The sequence below is a fragment of the Choloepus didactylus genome, chromosome 6, assembly GCF_015220235.1.
Source record: "Choloepus didactylus isolate mChoDid1 chromosome 6, mChoDid1.pri, whole genome shotgun sequence".
NCBI classification, from domain to species: domain Eukaryota; kingdom Metazoa; phylum Chordata; class Mammalia; order Pilosa; family Megalonychidae; genus Choloepus; species Choloepus didactylus.
In genome coordinates, this window is record NC_051312.1 from 67069177 (window position 1) to 67092462 (window position 23286).

General features: G+C 40.3%; 2 protein-coding genes across 2 annotated transcripts in view; one reads left to right on the plus strand and one right to left on the minus strand.

Moving 5' to 3' along the window:
• The window catches only part of RRAS2 (RAS related 2), a 102463-nt gene extending 94529 nt beyond the window's left edge, over positions 1-7934 (plus strand). Inside the window, exon 6 of the mRNA XM_037840460.1 lies at positions 6354-7934. Coding sequence (XP_037696388.1) covers positions 6354-6441 — 88 coding nt within the window. The 3' untranslated portion in view covers positions 6442-7934. The remainder of the gene's footprint in view (positions 1-6353) is intronic.
• A 7915-nt stretch (positions 7935-15849) lies between these two features.
• The window catches only part of SPON1 (spondin 1), a 307860-nt gene continuing 300423 nt past the window's right edge, over positions 15850-23286 (minus strand). Inside the window, exons 15-16 of the mRNA XM_037839787.1 lie at positions 20633-20896; positions 15850-18103 (exon numbers count right to left, since the gene is read on the minus strand). Coding sequence (XP_037695715.1) covers positions 17940-18103; positions 20633-20896 — 428 coding nt within the window. The 3' untranslated portion in view covers positions 15850-17939. The remainder of the gene's footprint in view (positions 18104-20632; positions 20897-23286) is intronic.

A 23286-nucleotide genomic window follows, 5' to 3' on the forward strand; every position in this document is an offset into this window, starting at 1 on the left:
GATAACTGCTTAATTTCCAACATGTTCCTACTTTACCCCAAGAAAGTTACATAATATAGCACCATTTCTGTTAACTTGTTCCTACTATATCCATCAGAAACCAACAGACCATAGTCATTCCTGGGCATCCCCAGAACGTCAAATAGCTTATCTGTTCTTCTTGGATTATTGTTCCCCCTTCCTTAATTGCTCTCTATTGCTAGTTCACCTACATTCTACATTATAAACCATTTGTTTTACATTTATCAAAGTTCACATTAGTGGTAGCATATAATATTTCTCTTTTTGTGCCTGGCTTATTTCGCTTAGCATTATGTCTTCAAGGTTCATCCATGTTGTCATATGTTTCACGAGATCGTTCCTTCTTACTGCCGCGTAGTATTCCATCGTGTGTATATACCACATTTTATTTATCCACTGATCTGTTGAAGGACATTTGGGTTGTTTCCATCTCTTGGTAATTGTGAATAATGCTGCTATGAACATTGGCGTGCAGATATCTGTTCGTGTCACTGCTTTCCGACCTTCCGGGTATATACCGAGAAGTGCAGTCGCTGGATCGAATGGTAACTCTCTATCTAGTTTTCTAAGGAACTGCCAGACTGACTTCCAGAGTGGCTGAACCATTATACAGTCCCACCAACAATGAATTAGAGTTCCAATTTCTCCACATCCCCTCCAGCATTTGTAGTTTCCTGTTTGTTTAATGGCAGCCATTCTAACCTGTGTTAGATGGTATCTCATTGTGGTCTTAATTTGCATCTCTCTAATAGCTAGTGAAGCTGAACATTTTTTCATGTGTTTCCTGGCCATTTGTATTTCTTCTTCAGAGAAGTGTCTTTTCATATCTTTTGCCCATTTTATAATTGGGCTGTCTGTACTTTGGTCATTGAGTTGTAGGATTTCTTTATATATGCAAGATATCAGTCTTTTGTCAGATACATGGTTTCCAAAAATTTTTTCCCATTGAGTTGGCTGCCTCTTCACCTTTTTGAGAAATTCCTTTGAGGTGCAGAAACTTCTAAGCTTGAGGAGTTCCCATTTATCTATTTTCTCTTATGTTGCTTGTGCTTTGGGTGTAAAGTCTAGGAAGTGGCTGCCTAATACAAGGTCTTGAAGATGTTTTCCTACATTATCTTCTAGGAGTTTTATGGTACTTTCTTTTATATTGAGATCTTTGGTCCATTTTGAGTTAATTTTTGTGTAGGGTGTGAGGTAGGCGTCCTCTTTCATTCTTTTGGATATGGATATCCAACTCTCCCAGCCCCATTTGTTGAAAAGACCATTATGACTCAGTTCAGTGACTTTGGGGGCCTTATCAAAGATCAGTCGGCCATAGATCTGAGGGTCTATCTCTGAATTCTCAATTCAATTCCATTGATCTATATGTCTATCTTTGTGCCAGTACCATGCTGTTTTGGCAACTGTTGCTTTATAATAAGCTTCAAAGTCAGGGAGTGTAAGTCCTCCCACTTCGTTTTTCTTTTTTAGAGTGTCTTTAGCAATTCGAGGCATCTTCCCTTTCCAAATAAATTTGATAACTAGCTTTTCCTCTCTGTCCTTTCTTTGTTTCTCTGTCTGTAGGGCTCCCTTTAGTATCTCCAGTAGGGCAGGTCTCTTGTTAGCAAATTCTCTCAGCATTTGTTTGTCTGTGAAAAATTTAAGCTCTCCCTCAAATTTTTTTTTTTAATTGAGATATATTCACATACCACGCAGTCATACAAAACAAATCGTACTTTTGATTGTTTACAGTACCATTACATAGTTGTACATTCATCACCTAAATCAATCCCTGACACCTTCATTAGCACACACACAAAAATAACAAGAATAATAATTAGAGTGAAAAAGAGCAATTGAAGTAAAAAAGAACACTGGGTACCTTTGTCTGTTTGTTTCCTTCCCCTATTTTTCTACTCATCCATCCATAAACTAGACAAAGTGGTGTGTGATCCTTATGGCTTTCCCAATCCCATTGACACCCCTCATAAGCTACATTTTTATACAACTGTCTTCGAGATTCATGGGTTCTGGGTTGTAGTTTGATAATTTCAGGTATCCACCACCAGCTACCCCAATTCTTTAGAACCTAAAAAGGGTTGTCTAAAGTGTGCGTAAGAGTGCCCACCAGAGTGACCTCTCGGCTCCTTTTGGAATCTCTCTGCCACTGAAGCTTATTTCATTTCCTTTCACATACCCCTTTTGGTCAAGAAGATGTTCTCCGTCCCACGATGCCGGGTCTACATTCCTCCCCGGGAGTCATATTCCACGTTGCCAGGGAGATTCACTCCCCTAGGTGTCTGATCCCACGTAGGGGGGAGGGCAGTGATTTCACCTTTCAAGTTGGCTTAGCCAGAGAGAGAGGGCCACATCTGAGCAACAAAGAGGCATTCAGGAGGAGACTCTTAGGCACAAATATAGGGAGGCCTATATTTCTTGGCTGGAAATTTTTCTCACTCAGAATTTTAAATATATCGTGCCACTGCCTTCTCGCCTCCATGGTGGCTGCTGAGTAGTCACTACTTAGTCTTATGCTGTTTCCTTTGTATGTGGTGAATTGCTTTTCTCTTGCTGCTCTCAGAACTTGCTCCTTCTCTTCTGTGTTTGACAGTGTGATCAGAATATGTCTCGGAATGGGTTTATTTGGATTTATTCTATTTGGAATTTGCTGAGCATTTATGATTTGTGTATTTATGTTGTTTAGAAGATTTGGGAGGTTTTCCCCAACAATTTCTTTGAATACTCTTCCTAGACCTTTACTCTTTTCTTCCCCTTCTGGAACACCAATGAGTCTTATATTCGGACGTTTCATATTATCTATCATATCCCTGAGGTCCATTTCGATTTTTTCAATTTTTTTCCCCATTCTTTCTTTTATGCTTTCATTTTCCATTCTGTCATCTTCCAGGTCACTGATTTGTTGTTCAGCTTCCTCTTGTCTTGTACTATGAGTGTCCAGAATCTTTTTAATTTGGTCAACAGTTTCTTTAATTTCCATAAGATCATCCATTTTTTTATTTAGTCTTGCAGTGTCTTCTTTTTGGTCTTCTAGGGTCTTCTTGATATCCTTTGTATCCCATACTATGGTCTCATTGTTCATCTTTAGTTCTTTGAGTAGCTGCTCTAGGTGCTGTGTCTCTTCTGATCTTTTGATTTGGGTGCTTGGGCTTGGGTTATCCATATCGTCTGGTTTTTTCATATGCTTTATAATTTTCTGTTGTTTTTGGCCTCTTGGCATTTGCTGAACTTGATAGGGTTCTTTTAGGATGTGTAGGCCAATTGAAGTCCTTATCTCTAATTTATCAGATCTACAGCTTCGTAGAGTACATTTTCTCTAACTAACCAGCAGGTGGCGTCCACGAGCCACCTGTTCTCCACAAGCCAGTTCTCCCCTGCTTAGCCTTTTTGGTGAGTGGGGGAGGGAGTCTTGTGGGGTCCAATTGGTGTACCAAGCTTGCGTGTGTAGTTGGTTTTGCCTGCCCTGTATATGGGGCGTGTTTCTGGGCAGTCAGGGAGGTGGGGTGGCTCTAACAATCAAATCTCCCTGGTGATCCTAGAGTTTTAAAGCTGCTGCAATAGTCTAATCCTTCAGTTCAGTCCTGCCACAGTTTGTCTCTGCCACTGACCCACAAGTCCTTGATATTGGCGTATGGCTCCTGAGACTTGCAAGTGGGCCCCTCTTCCAGGCTGTGCACCCCGGGTCCTCTGTTGAGGGATGACTTTGCTATGTCACAGGTGAGTGCCATCCCCCCAGGGCAGTTCTGGGCTGCTGGGCTGTGTAGGGAGGCTCCCAGTCTGCTCAAATGATGGCTGAATGGGGCTTTGTTAATTCACACTTCTCCACCTTCCCAACTCTGGGACAAACCAGCTGAGGTTGCAGGGAAGGCTAATGTCCACGCCCAGTTTTGGGGTGTGTGCCTGTTATTTGAAGCGCTTCCGTCACACTGGGTTGTCTGGGGCAGCTCTGGGCTATGGGGCTGGCGATGGGCAGGAGTGTTTCCTGTCCACCAGGATGATGGCTGTGAGCGGACACCCCCCTTTTCTGGGAAGTTGTGGTGTTTAGTGAATTTTCTCAGCCACTGGATTATTGCCTTTTGTCTCAGAGCTCTCTTAGTTCTGCTCTTGTCTTGACCTGCCGAAATTGCAAGTCTTTGAAGCTTTCTGTATTGGGCTTCTTAGAGTAATTGTTTTAGAAAAAGAAAAAAGGATTAAAAAAAAGGGCCCTCCTCAGAGATCTAATGGGTTATTGAAATGCTAAGAGAGAAAGCAATTAGGGCCATTAAGGAAAGGTCCACAGGGCAGAGAGATCAGCTTTTCTTCAGGATTTTCTTATGAGCCTTAGGGCCTGAGCTCTGCCCTTCTCCTTTCTATGTTCACCAGAACTCCAAAAATCCTCTGGTTTTATTTTGGAGTTTTTTGTGTTGTTATTTTCTATGCCTGTCTCCTCTCTCTGCTGGGCTGGCTGCTCTCAGATTCTCTGGTGTCTGGTCTCAGTCTATCTATGGTTGGAGTTTCGATCAGTAGAATGAGTTTCTGATAAGGGCTGCCATTGCAGTTCTCCCTTCTCCTTCCCGGAGCTGACAGCCCCTCCTCCCACGGGACTGAGCCTGGCAGGGAGGGGTGCAGGTCCCCTGGCCACAAAAACTTACAGATTTCGCTGATCTCAGCAGTTCCACGTTTTCATGAGTGTTGTATGAAGTATGCCCAAAGTCCGATTGCTCTGTGGTGTCCAGTCCACGCAGTTCCTGGCTTTCTACCTACTTTCCTGGAGGAGTAACTAAAACATACAGCTCACCAGTCTGCCATCTTGCCCCGCCTACCTCAAACTGTACTTTTAAAAACCATTAACCGAGGGGAAAGAAGTACCATTAAATATTTTCAGTAAGAAAGAAGAAGAGGGAATACAAATTGTGTGTTAAAAATTTAAATTTAATATATACTGTATTCTGGGAACTTTCCATATTGGATCTAATTTAATTATATTGAAGTAGAAAGTACAACAGGACTTTGAAAACTGCAAATGCAGCTTCCATAGGTGGCAGTGGTATGATGATAGCAGCTAACCTTTGACTAGTAATTTGTGCCAACTACCATGTTAAATGGTTTTCGTGTATTACTACATTAGATCCTCACTGCAACCCAAGAAGCTAAGTGCCTTTTTTTTTAATTCCCACTTTCAGATGAGAAGAGAGGTTAAATAACTTGTTCAAAGGTTAGACATATTAAGTGGCAAAGCTAGGACTTGAATCCAAATCTTTGATTCCATTACCTATACTGTTAGCCTTGTTTTCTACCCAGCTCCTCCCAGGGTTGGAGTTGGTCAAGTAGGAGAGATTCAACAATCCTACAAGAGATGAAATATAATATCCCAGACCAGGAGTTTTTTGTTAGATGGCCTAGGAAGCCCCTGTGGTTCAGAATGTGTTAATGGGTTCCAGGAAACTTGAAGTGTTGAGTAAGATCTGCTGAGGTTATTTATGTTTATGTAAGTGAGAGGGGCTTGATTTGATTATTTTGAGTCTTACTGGCTTGATCCCTACTTTTATCATGTGCTCTCTAGATCTTTTGGGTTTCTCTTCTAATTAAATAGTTTGACAGGTATGTGAGGATGAGCTCTTGTTTATTGTGAATCTAAGATGAATTGATCTGAGCCGTGGGCTTCTTGGGCTTTTTAGCCCCTTGTCGTGACATTTTTTTAGTGGAGGAAAAAAAAAAGTGAAGATTATAGTTTTTGTTTTCAATAGTTTGTTAAAAATCCCAGTCCCATTATAGTGTTAACTGATGAACCAGTATCTTCTTTAAATAATTATTGCTGCCTCTTTGAAGTATTTTGTCCTTGGCTTAGATCCTCAGAATCTGCCCATATCCATCAGTTTATCAGGAGTGAGAAAGGGGGTAGAGGGGGCTTTTTTTATGCCAGGCACTATTAGGTATTTTAACATTAGAAGATCATCTTTAATCCTCATAGCAACTGTTTTTATAATTCCTTTTTTTTAAAAACCGAGGCTCAGGAAGGTCAACTAACTTGTCTGATACTGACTTACATCTTAGAAGTGACACAACAGGGCATAAGATTGTGCTTACCTCATTAAGGGTCATTTTATTTTATACTCTAGTGATGGATGTTCAGCATCTCATCTGATTCAGCACTTGCCCATTTAAGCAACTCAGACAACTCTGCTTATACTAGTTTGAAGCTTTTGGGCTGCTGCTGCCTTTTTTTTTAATTGCTTTGATTCTCTAGTTGATGTTTAACAATGAAAAGCGTATGTACTTAAATGAAACTTGTCCAGAACCAGCCTGCATTTGGAATACCAAGAAGACAATTACATTTAGATTTTTCTATCTTACAGGAAATTTCAAGAGCAGGAATGTCCTCCTTCACCAGAACCAACGCGGAAAGAAAAAGATAAGAAAGGCTGCCACTGTGTAATTTTCTAAGAATCCCATGAATTTTAGCTACCAACTGCCAGGAAAAGTCCTCATCTTCTCTTTCTCTCCTTACAGTTTACATCTTGTCGGTACCTTCTTAGCCTTAGACAAGCAAGTCTGACAAATGATCACCATATTAGCCTTAGACCAAGAAGCTGGCTAATCCTTTCCATGAAGATACTATGGTCATTTCAAGACAGATTAAAAGGAAACACTAAGGCTGCTTCTAAGGTTATCTGATTCCTTTAAAATGTATATCTATATACACAGACACATTTTTAAGGACTTACATTTTAATAGGGATGAATCAGTTTTGGAACCCAAGCTGTTTGCCAAGCTGAAGTCTTAGGTGTGAAATGATTTTTAACTTCTGGAGTCATATTGCTTACTGTTACTCTAAATAGAAACTTAGTATTTTTTTTTTTTTAAATGTGAATTTTTGCCCACCTTTAACAAATTTGATGTCAGCTTTAGTTAACCTTAGATACTCTGAATTGAATCTGCAAAAGTGAGACATCTCAGACCTTAACTGATGCTATAACTTTGTTTTCCCGTGGCCAAAATACCAAAATGCCTATTTCCTTTATGGATTCGAAACCGCTTTTCAAGCCTTTATTATTACTCCTGCTCTTGAAGGTGGTAACAGTCTACGTGGCCAGATATTTGGTTCATTTTGGACTTAAGCATTTCATTGTTCTTAGTTTTTTAATTTAACTCTTCACAGCCAGGTTGAGGGTAGAAATAAACAATTTCTGTCTGTCTTCTTTTTTAAGTGTTTCTGGATAAGGGATTCAAAAAAAACTAAAACTTTTTTGTTTAATGTAATGTAAAATATGGAATTGATCTTTCCGGGGTCAGAGATGATTAATGTTTTTGCTATATACTTTTATACATTATTTTCTTATCAAACTAGTTAACAAGTATTTTTATATGTTTGTAAGCAAATATGCTTTCACAGCATACCTTGTGTATATGTAAAGATAAGTATTTAATTCTCACTGTTCACTTTTAACTGACAAAAGGAAAAATAAGTGGAGGCTACGGAAACTGTGGTAGAACTTTACCTGCTGTTCTGGTCCTGGTTGTACCCACTTTGGCCAGTCACATACCTACTCAATAAAGCTTCCCAGTAGAGTACAACTTACAGGATGAGAATCTGAAATCACTTTAAATATCCCTTACTACATATTGACTGTTATATCAAGTATTAAATGTAAAACTTTTGACAATTAGTATAACTGTGGATGACTTCTGATTTTGTTTTTAATTCCGTGGATTGTGTTTAAACAATTCCGAAGTATGTTTCCTGATTTTGAGATACTAAGTGGTATTGCACAGTTGTCACTTTACTGAATGTGTACAACAGTCCATGAAGTTTATAAAGCGTACCCTTGTATAGCTTCAGGTGCTAGAATTAAAATTGATCTGTTATCACAAATTGATGTTTGTGTACTCATTTTGTTATTTTTGTGGTTTGTTGGGGGAGACTTATTTTACTTGCTCTATGGCTTTTCCCCCAGCATTGGAGAATTTTTAGAGTTTCAAAATAAGAATTCATCATTTTGCAAGTGAACGGAAAATGAAATGGCTTGGTGTTCTTTGTGATCTCTTGAATGTTTCCTTAATCAGTGTTTCTTAAACTTTTCCTATGAAGTGCTCCTGCCAGAACCCCAACTCTAGAGGAGAGAGGAAGATGAATATATACACATATATGGATGAGGCCTAAAATAGCTGAGGCAGAGCACACAGTAAATTTATCTGAAAACTAAGAAAAGTCATAATTTTACATTTATGTAAATTTTACACAGTAAATTTTAAACAGTAAATTTATGTAATTTTACACAGTTAATTTATTTTACACAGTAAATTTACCTGAAAACTAAGAAAAGTCATAATTTTACATTATATTTCATAATATAATTGCTTTAATCTAGAATTATCTTTCCTTTCAAGTCTCATAGTAAAATTATTTCCCAGAAAGATATCACATTGATATTGTGGTTTTTGATACCCACATCACTGTCACAGATACTTTGGTGGTACTTGCAGTTGGAAAACACAGGCTTAAGTTTATTTATCATGGATAACTTAAGAAGAAACTGCCTGGTGATATCCAGATTTAAGAGGAAGCCAATCACTTTATTCTGAATAGATAATTTGTAGCAGAACAGCCTAAAAGTCAAGTTTTATTATCTCAATTTCCTTCTTTTTTCTCTCTGTACTTCATTTTGGATAGTTTTTATTGCTATATCTTCAAATTCATTAACATTTTCTTCTGTAGTTTAATCTGCTGTAATACCAGCCAGTGAATTTTTCATTTCTGATATTTTAGGGTTTTTTTTGCCCTACATGTTCTATTTAGTTTCTTGTGTCTTCTGTTTTTCTCTTCACTGTGTTCATATTTTCCTCTAAACCAGCGTTTCTCAACTAGTTGCCCGGAGAATTGAGCCTTAATGTCTTTAGATAGCTATTGTGTGTAATGAATTAACTTCTCTCCTATGCATCTAGAATGGTACTAGCCATGCACTGTCCTTGGGACAATTGAGAAAACAGTTACTCAAATAATTTTCTTTAAGGCTTAATTCTTTCACAGAATGCTGATTGAGAAAGACTGCTTTGAATATTTGAACATGGTTATAATAGCTGTCTTAACATCCTTGTCTACTGACCCTATCATCGCTATCATTTCTAGATTTCTACTGACTGATTTTTCTCTAGCTTTGGGTCACATTTTTTCTGCTTTTTTGCATGTCTAGTAAGTTTCAATTGGATGCTGGAGATGGTGTATTTTCTTGTTGCATGCCTGAATTTTGTTATCTTCCTCTAAAGAGTATTGGGCTTTTTTCCGGTATTCATTTCATTTACTTGTAGTTCAGTTTGATCCTTTCACGGCTTGTTTTCAAGCTTTATGCCGTTTCGAGTAGCCTTTTTCCCATGATAGTTTCGCTCTGCTACTAAGCTGTGGCCCTTCTGGGGTCTCTACTGAATGCCCTGAATAATCAGTGAGGACTTTCCACTTTGGCTAGTGGGAACTAAAATAATTCTTAGCTCCATGTTGTGCTCTGATCAACTGTTCATCTCAGCTTCCAGGTCATTCTTTGCCTGGCTTTCTTGAGTTTCACCCTATACATGTGCATCCTAATATTCAGACTCATTGTCATTGATCCCATGTATTTTCTGGAGCTCTTTTTCTTTGTAGCTTCCTTCATCTTCAGAACTATGTCCTCCAACCTCCAGTTGCCTCAAACTTCCTGATCTCAAATGTCTTCTCTTTTCAGCTCAGAAACCTTTATGCCCTGCTTGAGATCCCGTATCTCCTCTGCAGTTTGGAATATGCCTCTAGGCAGAAAACCAAGGCAGTCTTAAAGTTTGCCTTTTTTGATTCCCTTCAATCATGGATTGTAGCGCCCTGGGCTGCCTGGTGTGGGCTGCCTGACCTGATGTCCAGTATTTAAAAACAGTTGTTTCATATATTTGGGCCATATTTTTAGTTGTCGAAGGTGGGGGGGGTAAATCTAGTTCCTGTTACTCTTTCATGGTTTGTTGTATGATGAAGAATTTGTCTGGCTTTTGTCTGGCTCCTTGGTGGGGTGAACTCTAAAAATTTGGGTGTATACACTTGGAGCAGTAGGAATGTCTTTTGTTATTAATTGTGGACACCCCACCTGATAATTTATACTGAGATGATTCCAAGCGTAGCCAGCCATACCTATAGTTTTAGGGACAAGGCTGGCCACTTTAGAAGAACTAGTCGTATTGCAGGGTTGGGGCTTTGAGTCCCCACCCCCTGGGAGGGGAAAGGGGGTGAAAAGGGAATTCAGTCATGTGGACATTGATTCAGTCAATCATGCCTGCATTCAGAAGCTCCAGTAAAAGCTCTGGACACTGAAATTTGGGTGAGTTTTCCTGGTTGGTAATACATGTTGATGAGCCAGAGGAGAACACCCAAGGCTTTGCGTTTGAGATTTTCCCCAAACTCGCCCTATGTGTTGCTTCTTTTGGCTATTTATATGTATCCTCTTTTGCTATAATAAAACAATAATCATAAGTACCGCACTTTCTGAGTTCTGCAAGTTGTTCTAGGAAGTTATCAAACCTGAGGGGTTAGTGGGAACCCAATTTATAGCCAGTTGATCAGAAGTGAGGCTGGCCCTGGGATCCCCTGGAACTTGTGGCCGGTGTCTGAAGTGAAGTCAGTCTGATGGAGGATTGTGCCCTTAACTTCCGAAGTCTACACAAACTCTAGGTTGTTAGTGTCACAATTGTATTGCATGGTGGAAGCAGAAGTCTGTCCTGTTTGATTTCTATCATGCAATCAGAATGCCTTGGAGCCCTTTTGGTCTTTGATTTGTAATCTTTTCTCAAAAAGGTTGGCCAGTCCCTTGGCATGAATAATCCTTGCCTGTGTAACCATATTTTATCTATAGCAGGGGTTGGCAAACTTTTTCTGTAAAGGGTCAGATAATAAATATCATCTTAGGCTTTGTGAGCCAACTACTCAACTCTGCTATTATAGCACTGACACAGCCATAAAAATATATAAACAAATGAATGTGGCTGTATTCTAATAAACTTTATTTGTGGACATTAAAATGTAAATTTCATATAATTTCATGTGATATGAAATAGTCCATTGATTTTTCCCCCCACCCATTTAAAAATGTAAAAACCATCTTTAGTTCATGGGCTGTACAAAAACAGAAGGCAGGCTGGATTCAGCTCACAAACTATGGTTTGCCAACTCTGCTTTGTAACACTTTTAGCATTTGAGATTACATTCCCAACTTCAGAATTTCTCATGTCTTTTTATATATGTGGAAATTCTTCCAAACAGATTATTCTGAATTGATAGTCATGAATTTCTGTCCTAGCAATTTTCTCCCTATATGTATACATATATTTACAGTATTTCAGAATTGGACATTAAGCCCTTTTCAAAATACTTGTTGCTTTGATGATTCTTTAAATTTGGGACTTCAGAGTTTTACAATATAGATTGGTCCCTGTATCATTTGACTTAAAATTTGATGTGACAGTTGTATGTATTTAAGGTCTAGCCCCTTCCTCTTCTAACTTTTCATCAGCAATTTGATTTGTTTGAATTCTAGTTTATTTCTTTTCCCATTACTATACATAATGTTCCCATTAAACATATAAATAGGAGATGATGACTATGTGGTCACTTTCAAACTCTTTCACTTGACCACTTAAGGGTATTTGTTTAACCAGTGACTGTTTATGACCTTTCAAAGTACTTTTTAACATAAAAGGTATTTGAATTCAAAAAACGATTGAGCATATTTCTTTGTGCAAGACCCTTTTAGGTATTCCAGAGAAATGGATGCATGGTGGAACTTTGCCTTCCTTCAGGTTATTCAGTGTTTAGTGGAAGAAGATTAAGAGTGACTAAAGCAAATGTGGGGTCCTATAGTTGAAGGCAGAGTGTGAGAAGCTTGCAAGAAGTGTTCTCAGGTCCAGGGAAAGGGATGGTATAGTCCTCCTGGGAAACTGGAGGAATCTTCTTAAATAGAAGTGGCATTTTAGCTGGAGCTTGATGAATTGTTAGGATTTGGTATGGGGAGAAGAGGAGGAGAGTGAGTGGTAGAAAGACTGGGAAAATGCCTGGGCAAAGGCACAGAGTTGGAAGAATGCAGGGTTTATGCTGGGATTGGAGCTTTTTGTCTAAAAAGATTCTAAATGCAATGGGAAAAAATGATAAACTAGACTGAGATTAGGTTTGGAAGGCTTTATAATAGGATAGTCTTTTCATACATAATGGTAGGTAGCCAAGGATTCCGAACAAGGAGTTCCTGGGTCTGCTCCAGTGGTTGTAAAAGGGCAGGGAAGTGCAGAGATTTAAGGCAGGGTGGTCAGATAAGAGGTTATTGGAATCATGGAATCTGTCCTCTGTCCATTGTCTCTGCTGTGTTTGTCCAAGCCCTTCTTGTATCACACCCCGATTACTGTGGTGGCCTCTGAAGTGGCCTGTCTTTTGCTCCCACCAAGCCATTCTTTCAGTGCAGCCAGAGAGAATTAAACCATCAATTAACTGTTAACACTGCTGCTTAAAATGTCATCATTTCAATGCACTTGGACTAATATCCAAATTCCTTACTGTAGCATACAAGGGAAACCCCTTGCAGGATCCGTTGTTTTCCTACTTCTCATTTATATTCTAGCTGATTGGCTTTCTAACACCCTTAGAACACACCAAGTATTTTCCAAATCAGTTACTTCACACAACTATTCCAATTAGCCGTTTTCATCCTTTAGATCTTGGCTTAAATGCTGCTTCCTCAGAGTACCATCTTCCCATTCTAATATCACATTGTCCTATGTATGTACTAATGACATTTATCTGTGATTATTTTGTTTTTCTTGTCTGACCCCAACCTCATGAACTCTGTGAGGGCAGAACCATGTCTGTTGTGTTTAAGTTTTGTCCATATTGCCTGACATGTAGATTGTGCAGAAAAACCATTTGATGAATGAATGGTTTCAGCGAAAGATGCAGACTTGAACTCTGGTAATGTGACGGAAAAGGGACTGAAGATTGGAGGTACATCAAAGAGATGTTTGGGTCTCTTAAGGTTGAGTTGGGGTGACCGGAAGGTGGTGCTATTAAAATAAGGAGAATGGACAGCTCTCTAGTGATAGAAATATATGATGCTTATGGCAGTTACTTACAGGATTAGACCTGGAGGCATTTGGGGATTGGAGCTCTTAAGAGAGCCTAGGACTAGAAGTACAGATTGGGAATTTATCTATTTTGAACTAATGATGGATGAAGTGGGAGCAGATAATATCTATTAGAAAATACATGTGTTTGAGAGAAGGGCCAAGGGTAAAACTTTGGGGGTGGGGGTGGGGGGGGACAGACTAATACTTGGGTAGAAAATGAAGAGGCAGCAGTAGCCAAGAGAAACAGCCAGAAGCAGTTTCTGGAGAGGAGAATCTGGAGACTGTATTATCAGGGAAGCCAAGGGTCCTAAAAATCAATGAATGCTGTGCAGAAGATGAGGGAGTAAGAGGCAGAAATGATTGTTTAGGGGATTGCTGATGACTGAGAGATTTCGTTTCAGTGGTCTGGTTATGGAAACTAGATTGTAGTGGATTAAGATATGATTAGAAGGTGAGGAGGTGGAGGAAGTAAGTGGGGGCTACGATTTTGAGAAATTCTGTGCCAAAATCTAGGGGTGGGGTGGGGCAATAAATTGTTTTATAGTGTAGTATATTAGGAATAAGGAAAGGAGCCAGTGCAAGGTACTTAACCATAGATACATAAGTATGCAGATCTGGAACTAGATATTTACCTTGTGGATGCGTAAGCATTTGAGAGATTTAAGAAGCCTAGGGCTTGCAGGCTGGCATCTCTTTCTTGAAGTAAGTGAGGATAGTGTAGTGCAGCTCTGTTGGGACTATTGTTGGTGACGGGCTGGTTTTTTGTTTTTTTGTTTTTTTTTTAAATCTCCAAATGTGCACTGACACTTTTTGCTAAATGTAATTAAAAATAAATCACCAGAAAAATAATCATGCTCTTGATTATCCTGACAATATCGAATTACTTACATACATTTCTAAACGCTTGCTTTTTCAGTCTCTGTAGCTTGTTGCTGGATTTCAACAGTTGGGTGGCATCAGTCTGCAGAGCACACTTTGAGCAGTACTAGAGTATGGGTAAGGACATTTTTCACAAGTAGCCCCTCTGCCTTCCTTCATAGACTAGTAAATTCCAGATCACCCAGTATGACTTACATTCCAACATTAGGAACTCTACTTTTACAAACTCACAAGTGTTTAAATGAGTCAGTTGAATAAGATGTTTACCCTTTCCCCTTCTGCTTAAAAATTATTTGCTGTAAAGGGACCTGTTTAAACATGTTTGCTTAACATATGAGAACTATTACTAATTAATTTTAAAGCCAAGAAGTAGTTAAGAACATATTCTGGGTTTTATTAAGAATTTAGAGTAATATGAGAAAATGTTGGCAAATGCTATCCTGTTTTATGACATTATGAATATTATGTAGTGACAAAAGTCTGAAATTGCATTTTGCTCTGATATAGCTTTCCAAAAATTATACATGTATACCTTATTTGTTAGGGCTTTTTCAGTTATAAGAAATGCAACTGATGCCAGCAGGTATTTGCTGGTTTATAAGCAGTTGACGGACAGGTGGGGTGGAAGTGGTTTTGAATGATTTTACTACATCAGAATAGTATTGGGATTCTCTGTTGAGGTGAGACTGGCTGGATTGTGGAAGTGGGGGGTCTGGAAGTCCTTTAGTGTTAGAGAGCTTGTGTGAAACTGAGGCCAGAAAAGGTAAAATAACTGGCCAAGCTCTCCCAGCTACTCAGTGGTGCTGCAGTGATTTGAACCCAGGTCACCAGTGCTTAACCATTGCAATTTCTGCCTCTCCACCTACAGAGTGCTGTAAAGCTTTCTGAACCAACAGGGCTTCTAAAGCAGGGACACAATTATTTAAATTTGGTATTGTAGTACATATCTTTTGCTTTCAGATTTCAAAGGATTTAAATTGAAGAATTATCTTCAGCCTAATGAGCACTCAGCTGCTATTTATAGTTTATTACACATCTCTCTAAAAGGGATTTATTTGTATTCTCTCTACTTGGGGCAATGTGAAGAAAAAATGAATCATTTTTATCAAACTTAATAGCACCAAATAACAAAACAAATGGAAATGCCTATGTCTTCCTTGATTCTGTATTGTGTCTAGGGATTAAACTTTTGTATTTAGTCTTGTTTGGATCAGAATGTCTATTTTTGGAATGAACACCCTCAGTACACTTTAATATCTAACTTCTTTGCCACAAACAGCTCTACATAGCTGAACTTCCAAAGATGTGCACTTCACTCCAGGTTAGATTCCATTATAAAATGATCTGGAAAGGTCAGGTTCTGTTTACTTCTCCCTCTCCCTCTCCTTCTTTCCCTCTTTCCCTCTCCTCTGCTCCTTTATCCCCCCAAACATGTAGGCTGACTAGTTTCTGGAGAACTGTAGAACTGTCAGAATATGCAGTGTGCCCTTCCTGCAAGAAGTACACAAACTCTAACTGTGTTTAAAATGTGTTTGATACACAAAGTTCAAATTAAAAACAGCACAAAATCTTTTTAACGTTTTCAGTTCTGGGTCTTAGGAAGCCCAGGTTTTATTGTCATTTGCTACTATAGATTTCCTACAAATAATGCATTGGCAGGATGACAGACGAGTGACCCAATGTCTGGTTGGGAAATTATCTCTGGACTTCTTACTGTCCTTTTAAATGTAGACATAAATTGGACTGCAACTGGTTTGACATTGATGAAAATCTCTAAAAATGTTATAGTGGTTCTTTATGTGGCAGTTTTTACTGGGCATCTTATAACCTAAATAATATCTCAACTGGAAGTCCAAACAGATTTCATTTTGCAGTAAAAAGTCTTTATTTCCAAAATGATTCATTAGCCAGAAAAACTACAAGCCACCTAACACATGACTTTGGTAAGAAAGAGATATGATGCTTCTTAGAAATTCGTCATCAAACAAAAAACATTTATGCGAATCACTTCTTGTTAAGTGTTACCCATTCTCAGTCATTATATACTTGGTTTTAAGTCCCCAAAATTTGGATTAAAAATGTACCCAACAGGGGACTAAATAGGAACATGGGACACTAGGATGGCTTGTCCTTAGAGGTACTTAAGGAATCACTATCTTAAGGGAGCTTTGATTTTCATGGGTTGAGAGTAAGTATGCACCTAGATAGCTTACGGCAAATGCAGTATCAGAACGTTTTTTGTCCAAGTAGAAGGTAAACCTTTTATTTCTCCTTTGGTGGGGAAGGGGAAGCAGTTCACTTAAAGATTACAAAATAATATTGGAAACAACTCAAAGCTCCAGGAAGCTCAGGAATGTGGTAATAATGGTCCTCCAGAATGAAGGAACAAAAGTTGCATCTTTTATAGAAAATGATTGAGGTGGATAACAATTGTAAAAGAGCCCTGCTTCTCAACACTTAATTAGCTTAAAAACACAAAAGACAGACCCAATGAGTTTTTTATTGAACAGTCTCTTTGTGTTAAAGAAAATAATACATATTCAGGGCTATAGCATATGTCTGTTGTGTTCGGAAATATCCTGGTAATGTTTAATGCAAATTCTTAAAGAAGCATATCCAAGGTATTGTATGCATCTCATCCATAGTACATATTTGGAGTAAGCAGTCAAAAAGAAGGCTGTTACAGAGACGAAACATAATTTTAACGAATGAGTAAAAACCGCTGTTGGCATCAACTCAGGAAGTGCTTTTACGCTAATCCTTGGTAGTCAGTCTCTGATTTTGGTGTGTTTAGGAATGCTTGGAAGGGGATGGAAAGTCCATGGCCTTCCTGATGTATATGTCTAAGGACCAGAGCCCTGGCATGGAGAGCTGGACACAGGGTTGACTTCCCACCATATTCCTTTGCTCAGCTTGATTCCTTAATATTCCTTTCTCTCTAGATTTGCTGTTTTTCTTAATCTCTGAAACACATTTTCTCTCTATATATAAACTTTTATGACTAAAAATAAAGCATAGAGATAGTATGTTTGTTGAAGGAAAGGCTTGGTAGGTGCGGGCAGACTTAGCAAAATGCATAAACTAAAAACTTTCTTATTAGAAACTGGTTTGAAAACTTATAGTCTAGATGTATGTAGACAAATTTTATAAACTCAATGTTGGGGCTGCTAGAGGCCAATTTCCTGCCTTGGCTTTGGTTCCAGTAAGGATCTAGTACCAAAGGTTCATAAGGCTGGCTGCTTAGGGAACTGTAGCAAAAAAATAGGCAAGAGAAAAATACTTTCATATTTAGTACCTTTTTTTTTTTCCTTTGAGGTATCAGGAATCAATATTAGGGAGGTAAGATAAATGTATTCAGAATTTCTCAGTGAAAGAAGAAAAGCCACCCCACAGTGCTCCTTCCTCTTCAAGTCTACCAGCTTTGTTCTTCCCAAGAATCGCTGATGACTGAGGAGACATAACAAGGGACCTAAAGTCCCACCACATGAAAAGAGATGGGCAAATAGTCGTTTGCTGGAAGAGTGGACAGGTCAGAGATGAGAATGAGGGCAATCTGCTCTCTTCATCTGATTGGGAATGTTTCCTGCTTGCTGCACTCTGGGACTGAGGCACAGAGTCATTTGCAAACACTACTACGACTTGGTGTAGAGGCCTCTGTTGTGCCTGCCCAGGTAGATGTTCCAGAGGGACAAATTTCAGTTTAGTAGAAGGTGGCTGATACCACTCACTTCTGTGCAGGAAGTGAGCAAGCACTCAGCCTGTACCCACCAAGTATTCAGAAAGGATGTCCCTTGCATCCCCAAGACTATTGGGCGAACCACACTGCAGAAATGAAAACTAGTGTACGCAATTTAAATTGCCTTAAACAAACAAGCAAACGAACAATCCAGCCATTGGTGCCTCTGGAATCTAGAGTTGCAGCCCTGTGGAACTCGTTCGTAACCTTGTTAACAAGGCTGAACATTGCATGCTCTGATCTCCTTCTTGTCTTTGCAGCTGGTAAACTGGGAGCTTTTGAACCTCTTCTTTACCGTCATGTAGCGCTCCTGAATCCCACCTCCACACAGTTTGGTGCATTCTGACCAGGCCGTCCATGGACGCATTCTACAACCTGCAAGCATGAGAAGGCCTGATTAGGCCAGCAGAGATGGGGGGACAGAATAAGGATCCTGAGCGCTTGTTGAAATTTGCTAGGATTTGGACAACTGGCAAATTTAGTTTTCTGGACTTCTCCTATATGCAATGATTTATTGAATTATTATTATTATTTATTGACTTATGGCTACAGTCCTTATTAGGGCTCATAGGTGACAGCTTGCAAACAATTCTTTGCAGCTCCTCCCATCAAGGGACAGGGTCTCTTTCTCAACTTCTTGAATCTGGGCTAGGCTATGTGAACATGGCTTGAAAAGTGTTTACACATCTGGGCTCACCTTTTGCTGCTGGGAACCCTCCCCCCACTGTGTAAGCAAGCCCAAGGTGGTCTGCTGGAGAGACCTTGTGGAAAGAGACCCCAGCCAACCCATCTGAGGGAGGACCCGGAAATGCAAGTGAGGCTAGACCTTCCAGCCCCGGTTGAGCCACAAGCTGACTGCAGCTACCTAAATGAGCCTAAGCCAGATCACAGAAAAATGGTCCAGCTGTGTCAGCCCAAATCACCAACCCATAGCATCATAAGCTAATTAATAATTGTTTTATAAAGCCACTGTTTGGGGGTGGCGTGTTGTGCAGCAACCATTCAAGGAACATTTTACCACTTATTTTCTCTTACGCCTTGATCCCCAAGTACTTAGCCTCCAAAATACTAAGTAAACTTAAGTATAATTTATTATTTTCCCTATGCAGCTTAAACATGCCTTTCTCAAAGAAAACTTCTTTGAACCCCAGAAATTAGGTTAGGTCTTTTGTTTAAATGCTTCCACGGTGCTCTGTATAATCCTCTTTCAAAGAACCAATCACATTTATGATTATCCAATTTAATATCTATTTTACACACTACACTGTAAGTTCAGGGAGGAGAGGACCATGGCACTGAGTTGGCCTTAATGAATGTTTGTTGACTGGCTGGCTGATGGACTACCATGTGCATCAAGCAACTTTTGATAGGCTAATAGCTCCCTAAAGAAAAGATAGTGAGCCCTCAGGTAGCCTTGCGTCTTCTCCATTTCTCTCATCATTCTAAGTAGAGGTGGAGCATCTTAAGGAAGAGAAAAGAAAAGGAATAATTTGAGCTGTGTCTTCTTATAAAATATTTAGAAACTCAATGTACCCGTTAACTCTCACTTTTACACTAAACCTCCCTCACCCACCCAGGGAATTCAAAGAACATCACGGCCTGTGCCCAAAGCTGAACCACAGTCTTCCCCATTTACTGTTTCATCTGTTGCAGATGATTCCTGGCTGAGAGAGTCCAATATATTGCACTCTTGGCTTGGGACAGCTTATTCAGCAGTGAAGCCCCAGGCAGGGCTTTTTTCTTTTTTTTAAAAATGTCATGTTCTTTTCATCTCTTGGTCACCATGGACCTGCCTCAAGCTATGCTAGTGGGAGGGGACACCTAATCCCCTGGGCCATAAACAAAGCTTAATAACTGGCCTCTGTGCCTCCGTTTTTGCCAACTCCAAACCATTCAACCCAATCAAAAGGAAGACTCTACAAAATTCAGGTCTGTTAACTGTTAAAGACACTCTCTTAACACCTTCATCTACGGTATCAAATCCCAAATCCTCAGCAGGTCACCTGGCATTTTATGTTCTGGTCCCCACTCCTCCAGCCTTGTTTCCTGACCCTCCCCTTCTTGTACTCTGTGCTCCATCCACATCCCATTTACTGCTCAAAACACATCATGCCCTGTGCCTTTGCAATGGCTATTCCTGCCGTGTGGGATGCTCTCCTCCAACTGGAAAACCTGCACTTTCTTCGAGACCCACTCTAATTTTCCCTTTTCTGGCATCTCTTGTCCCTGAACTATTCTAGGCAATATATGATGCTCTCTTAGCACTTTGTTTGATGATCCACTGGAGCAATTTATTGCTTAGTTATTTGGCAGCCTGGATCTATCTTATTTGGGGAAATGAAACTCAAGGCTGACATGGTACTGCTACCATACTTTGTGGCTAACCTTGAAAAAATAAATCATGAAGCCACAAGCCAAGGCCATCTTGTCTGAGCCACGTCCTTAATGTAGGATGCCTTGTTGTTCTAAGAGGCCCCCAGGAACAGTCCCTAAATAGGGCTGAGACTTTTCTGATACCTATGTAATTATTTTCTCCTTTTGCAAAAAGTGAATGTAGTTACTAGGTTGTAACTATTATTTTGAACAAAGTTTGACGAGACTTACCTGACTTCCATGCTACTGATTTTATTATGTATGTGTGGAAAGTTAGGAATTATGCAATTCCTAAAGGCTCATTGCTTGACTCTTGGGCAGTTAATTATGGTATCTAAAGGTTCTTTGATAAAGAGCCCCTGACCCTTTCCTCTCCTTTATAAATTATACTCACTTAATATATGTTTGGCAAAAAAACTTGCACTAAAAAACCAAAATGTTGCCTGAAGCCTCCAGAAAATGCTGCCTTCCCCCACTCCATCGTCCCCCCTGTCCTGGAGACCAGCCCAGCCCCACACCTGGGAGCGATACCTGGGAACTGCTCCACATCAGAATCTTCCCTGAGCTGCTCACTCCTCCGGCTCTCTCGGGCCTCCCTCCAGCGCAGCTTCTGGATGGATGGATTTCGAAGGCATTTCCGGATGCGGCACTTTTTTCGCTGCACAGTCTCCGGGCAAGAGGCCCCTCCAAACTGAGGCTCCATTTGGATCATCCGGGTTCGAATCATGTGTCCTTTCCCACATGACTTGTTACATTCTGACCAGTGGGACCACTCGGTGAGCTCACAGTCAATGGCTGGCAAGACACAGATGGGCATGAGTGTATCTCACATCTGAAACAAGATACTGTCACATACACGTCTTTAAGCATTTTAACAAGCCTATGAAGAATACAAAGCAGGGGCTGTTATCCCATTTTACAGAAGCAGAAATTAAGGTTCCAAGGGGCAGGCTGACATCATCCAGCCCATCTGGTATATAAGCGGTGGAGGCAGGATCAGTGACCCTGTCATAACCCACATCCTAGTCCCCTGTACCGCTCAAGAAGGCTCTGGGGAACCATGAAGATGTGTTCAGTGCCTCTTGCTCTGCAGGCTTCTCGAGTATTGTCAAATGAGCCTCCGGTGGCACAGACCAGCCTCCTGAAATCTCAAGGACAAAGATTTTCTCTGGGTGCACAGCTCACTGGTGCCATTTTTCAGAGCAAAGCCAGCAAGACCCCTGCTGCCTGAATCCTTTGGCAAGAACAAATCACCAAGCTAACGGGTATCTGACCCCCTGGACCTAACCGAAGAACTCCGTGGCTTTTGTATTAAGAAACTAGGCAGTGTTTCTTTTTTTTTGTTCTCAAACATCATCCTGTGTCCTATACATGCCAGTCTGGGCAAAACACAGGTCAAAATGGGAAAATCATTAGAGAAGAGGGATGGGAGCAAGTGGTGTTTTATGGGTTATCGTGGTACAGGATCCAGCAAATCCTTTTTAGTAAGCTAGCATCTCACAATTGTGAAGGGGAAATGACACCTCAGTCTGACTTTCAGGATATCTCTTAGGGAGGCAAATGATTCCAAACTCTCCAATGGCCTGGCAAAACAGCAAGTACTTGGTTTTATTCAGTAATTTCAGATTTCTTCTCCCCATACAAGCTCAGATAGCTTTTTTTATCTGCAAAATGGGGATAATGGTAATTTTCTCTTTAAGTTGTGAGAATTAAATGAGATAATGCTCTCAGCCCTCTCTCCGCCCCAAAGTAACTGCTCCATAAATGTTCATTTTCTTTTCCCTTCCATCAGGGGACCCTTAAAGAGTTTTAACTTGGAAACAGTGTTATCAGTCAGAAGCTCTGAGGCCCAACTCTGGTGAGCTGGTTGAACTATGGGTCAATCTTAGTAAAAGCTCCAGACTTTAGTTGATGCTCCAGGTCATCTCTACACGTGACTGAGTCAAGATCAAACAGCTCAGAAACTTTAATATGTCACATCAATTGAGGCCCTAACATGTACAGGCCCTAACCCCTAGTTTTGAAAACTGTGACCTTATTTGAAAATAGGGTCTTTGAAGATGTTATTAGTTAAGAGGAGGCCAAACTGGAATATGGTGGACCAATAGGACTGGTGTCCTTAAAAGAGGGGGAAAATTGAACACAGAGTGATAGAAGATGGCCATGTGGGCACGGAGTTAGATTCATCTACAACCAAGGCCACCGAACCCAGGCCACCGAACCCAGGATAGAGGTATGGAACTAACTCCTCTCTGGAGACTTCAGACGGATTATGGTCCTGCTGACACCTTGATTTTGGACTTCTAGCTTCAAGAACTGTGAGACGATACATTTCTGTTGTCTTAACCCCCTCGGTTTCTGGTACTTTTTATGGCAGTCACAGACACTAAGACCAGGCCTGTATTTGCCAGATCCAGTGCTTGGCATTTTGTACAATTATTTGGTTTAATCCTCAGAGCAACTTAGGCAGTGTTTCTTGCCATTTTACAGATGAGGAAACTGAGGAACAGGGATGGGATGATAAGTAACCTGCAACAGTCACCCAGCCAGTAAGGGACAGAGCTGGGATCTGAACCTTGGCAGCAGCCTGAGTGATAAGGGGGACACAGCATGGAAGACTGCAAGGGCGTTTCAGAGGAAGCCAGAACTCAGATCACAGCAAGCTTGCCTGGCTTCCACCACCGCCAAGAGTAGCTCTCTTGGAAGACTAAGCCAGAAAAACCAACTTCCTCTCCTTGGAAATTAGTCCCCATGTAATAAAAACAATTGATCACAGTCAGAGGTTTGGGGGGAGATAGGAGTGGGCAGGGAGCTTTTGAGCACTGGGCTGTTTTCCCGCTGATCTTACCAGGGCTGCATGAGTGTGGGAGTCAGAGATTTAACGTGTCCAGCCTCTAGTCATGGGGAGGAATAGAATTAAGATGCTTGGAAAATCCAGGGATCAGATAAGCCTCTAATAGGGGGGTTTATTGAGCCTTGTGCCAAGTGTTTTTCACACAATCCACTGTTCAGACTTCACAGCAACCGGTAGTTTGTAGACATTAAGGGATTCCCGCTTTTTAAATGAGATCGACTGCAGAGTTTAAGTAGCTGGTAACACAGAGTTCTAAACTTCACACTCTTTGTCTCCAGCAGACAGTTTAAATGCATGACCTAACAGTAATATCACAGGTCAGGGCTGCTTC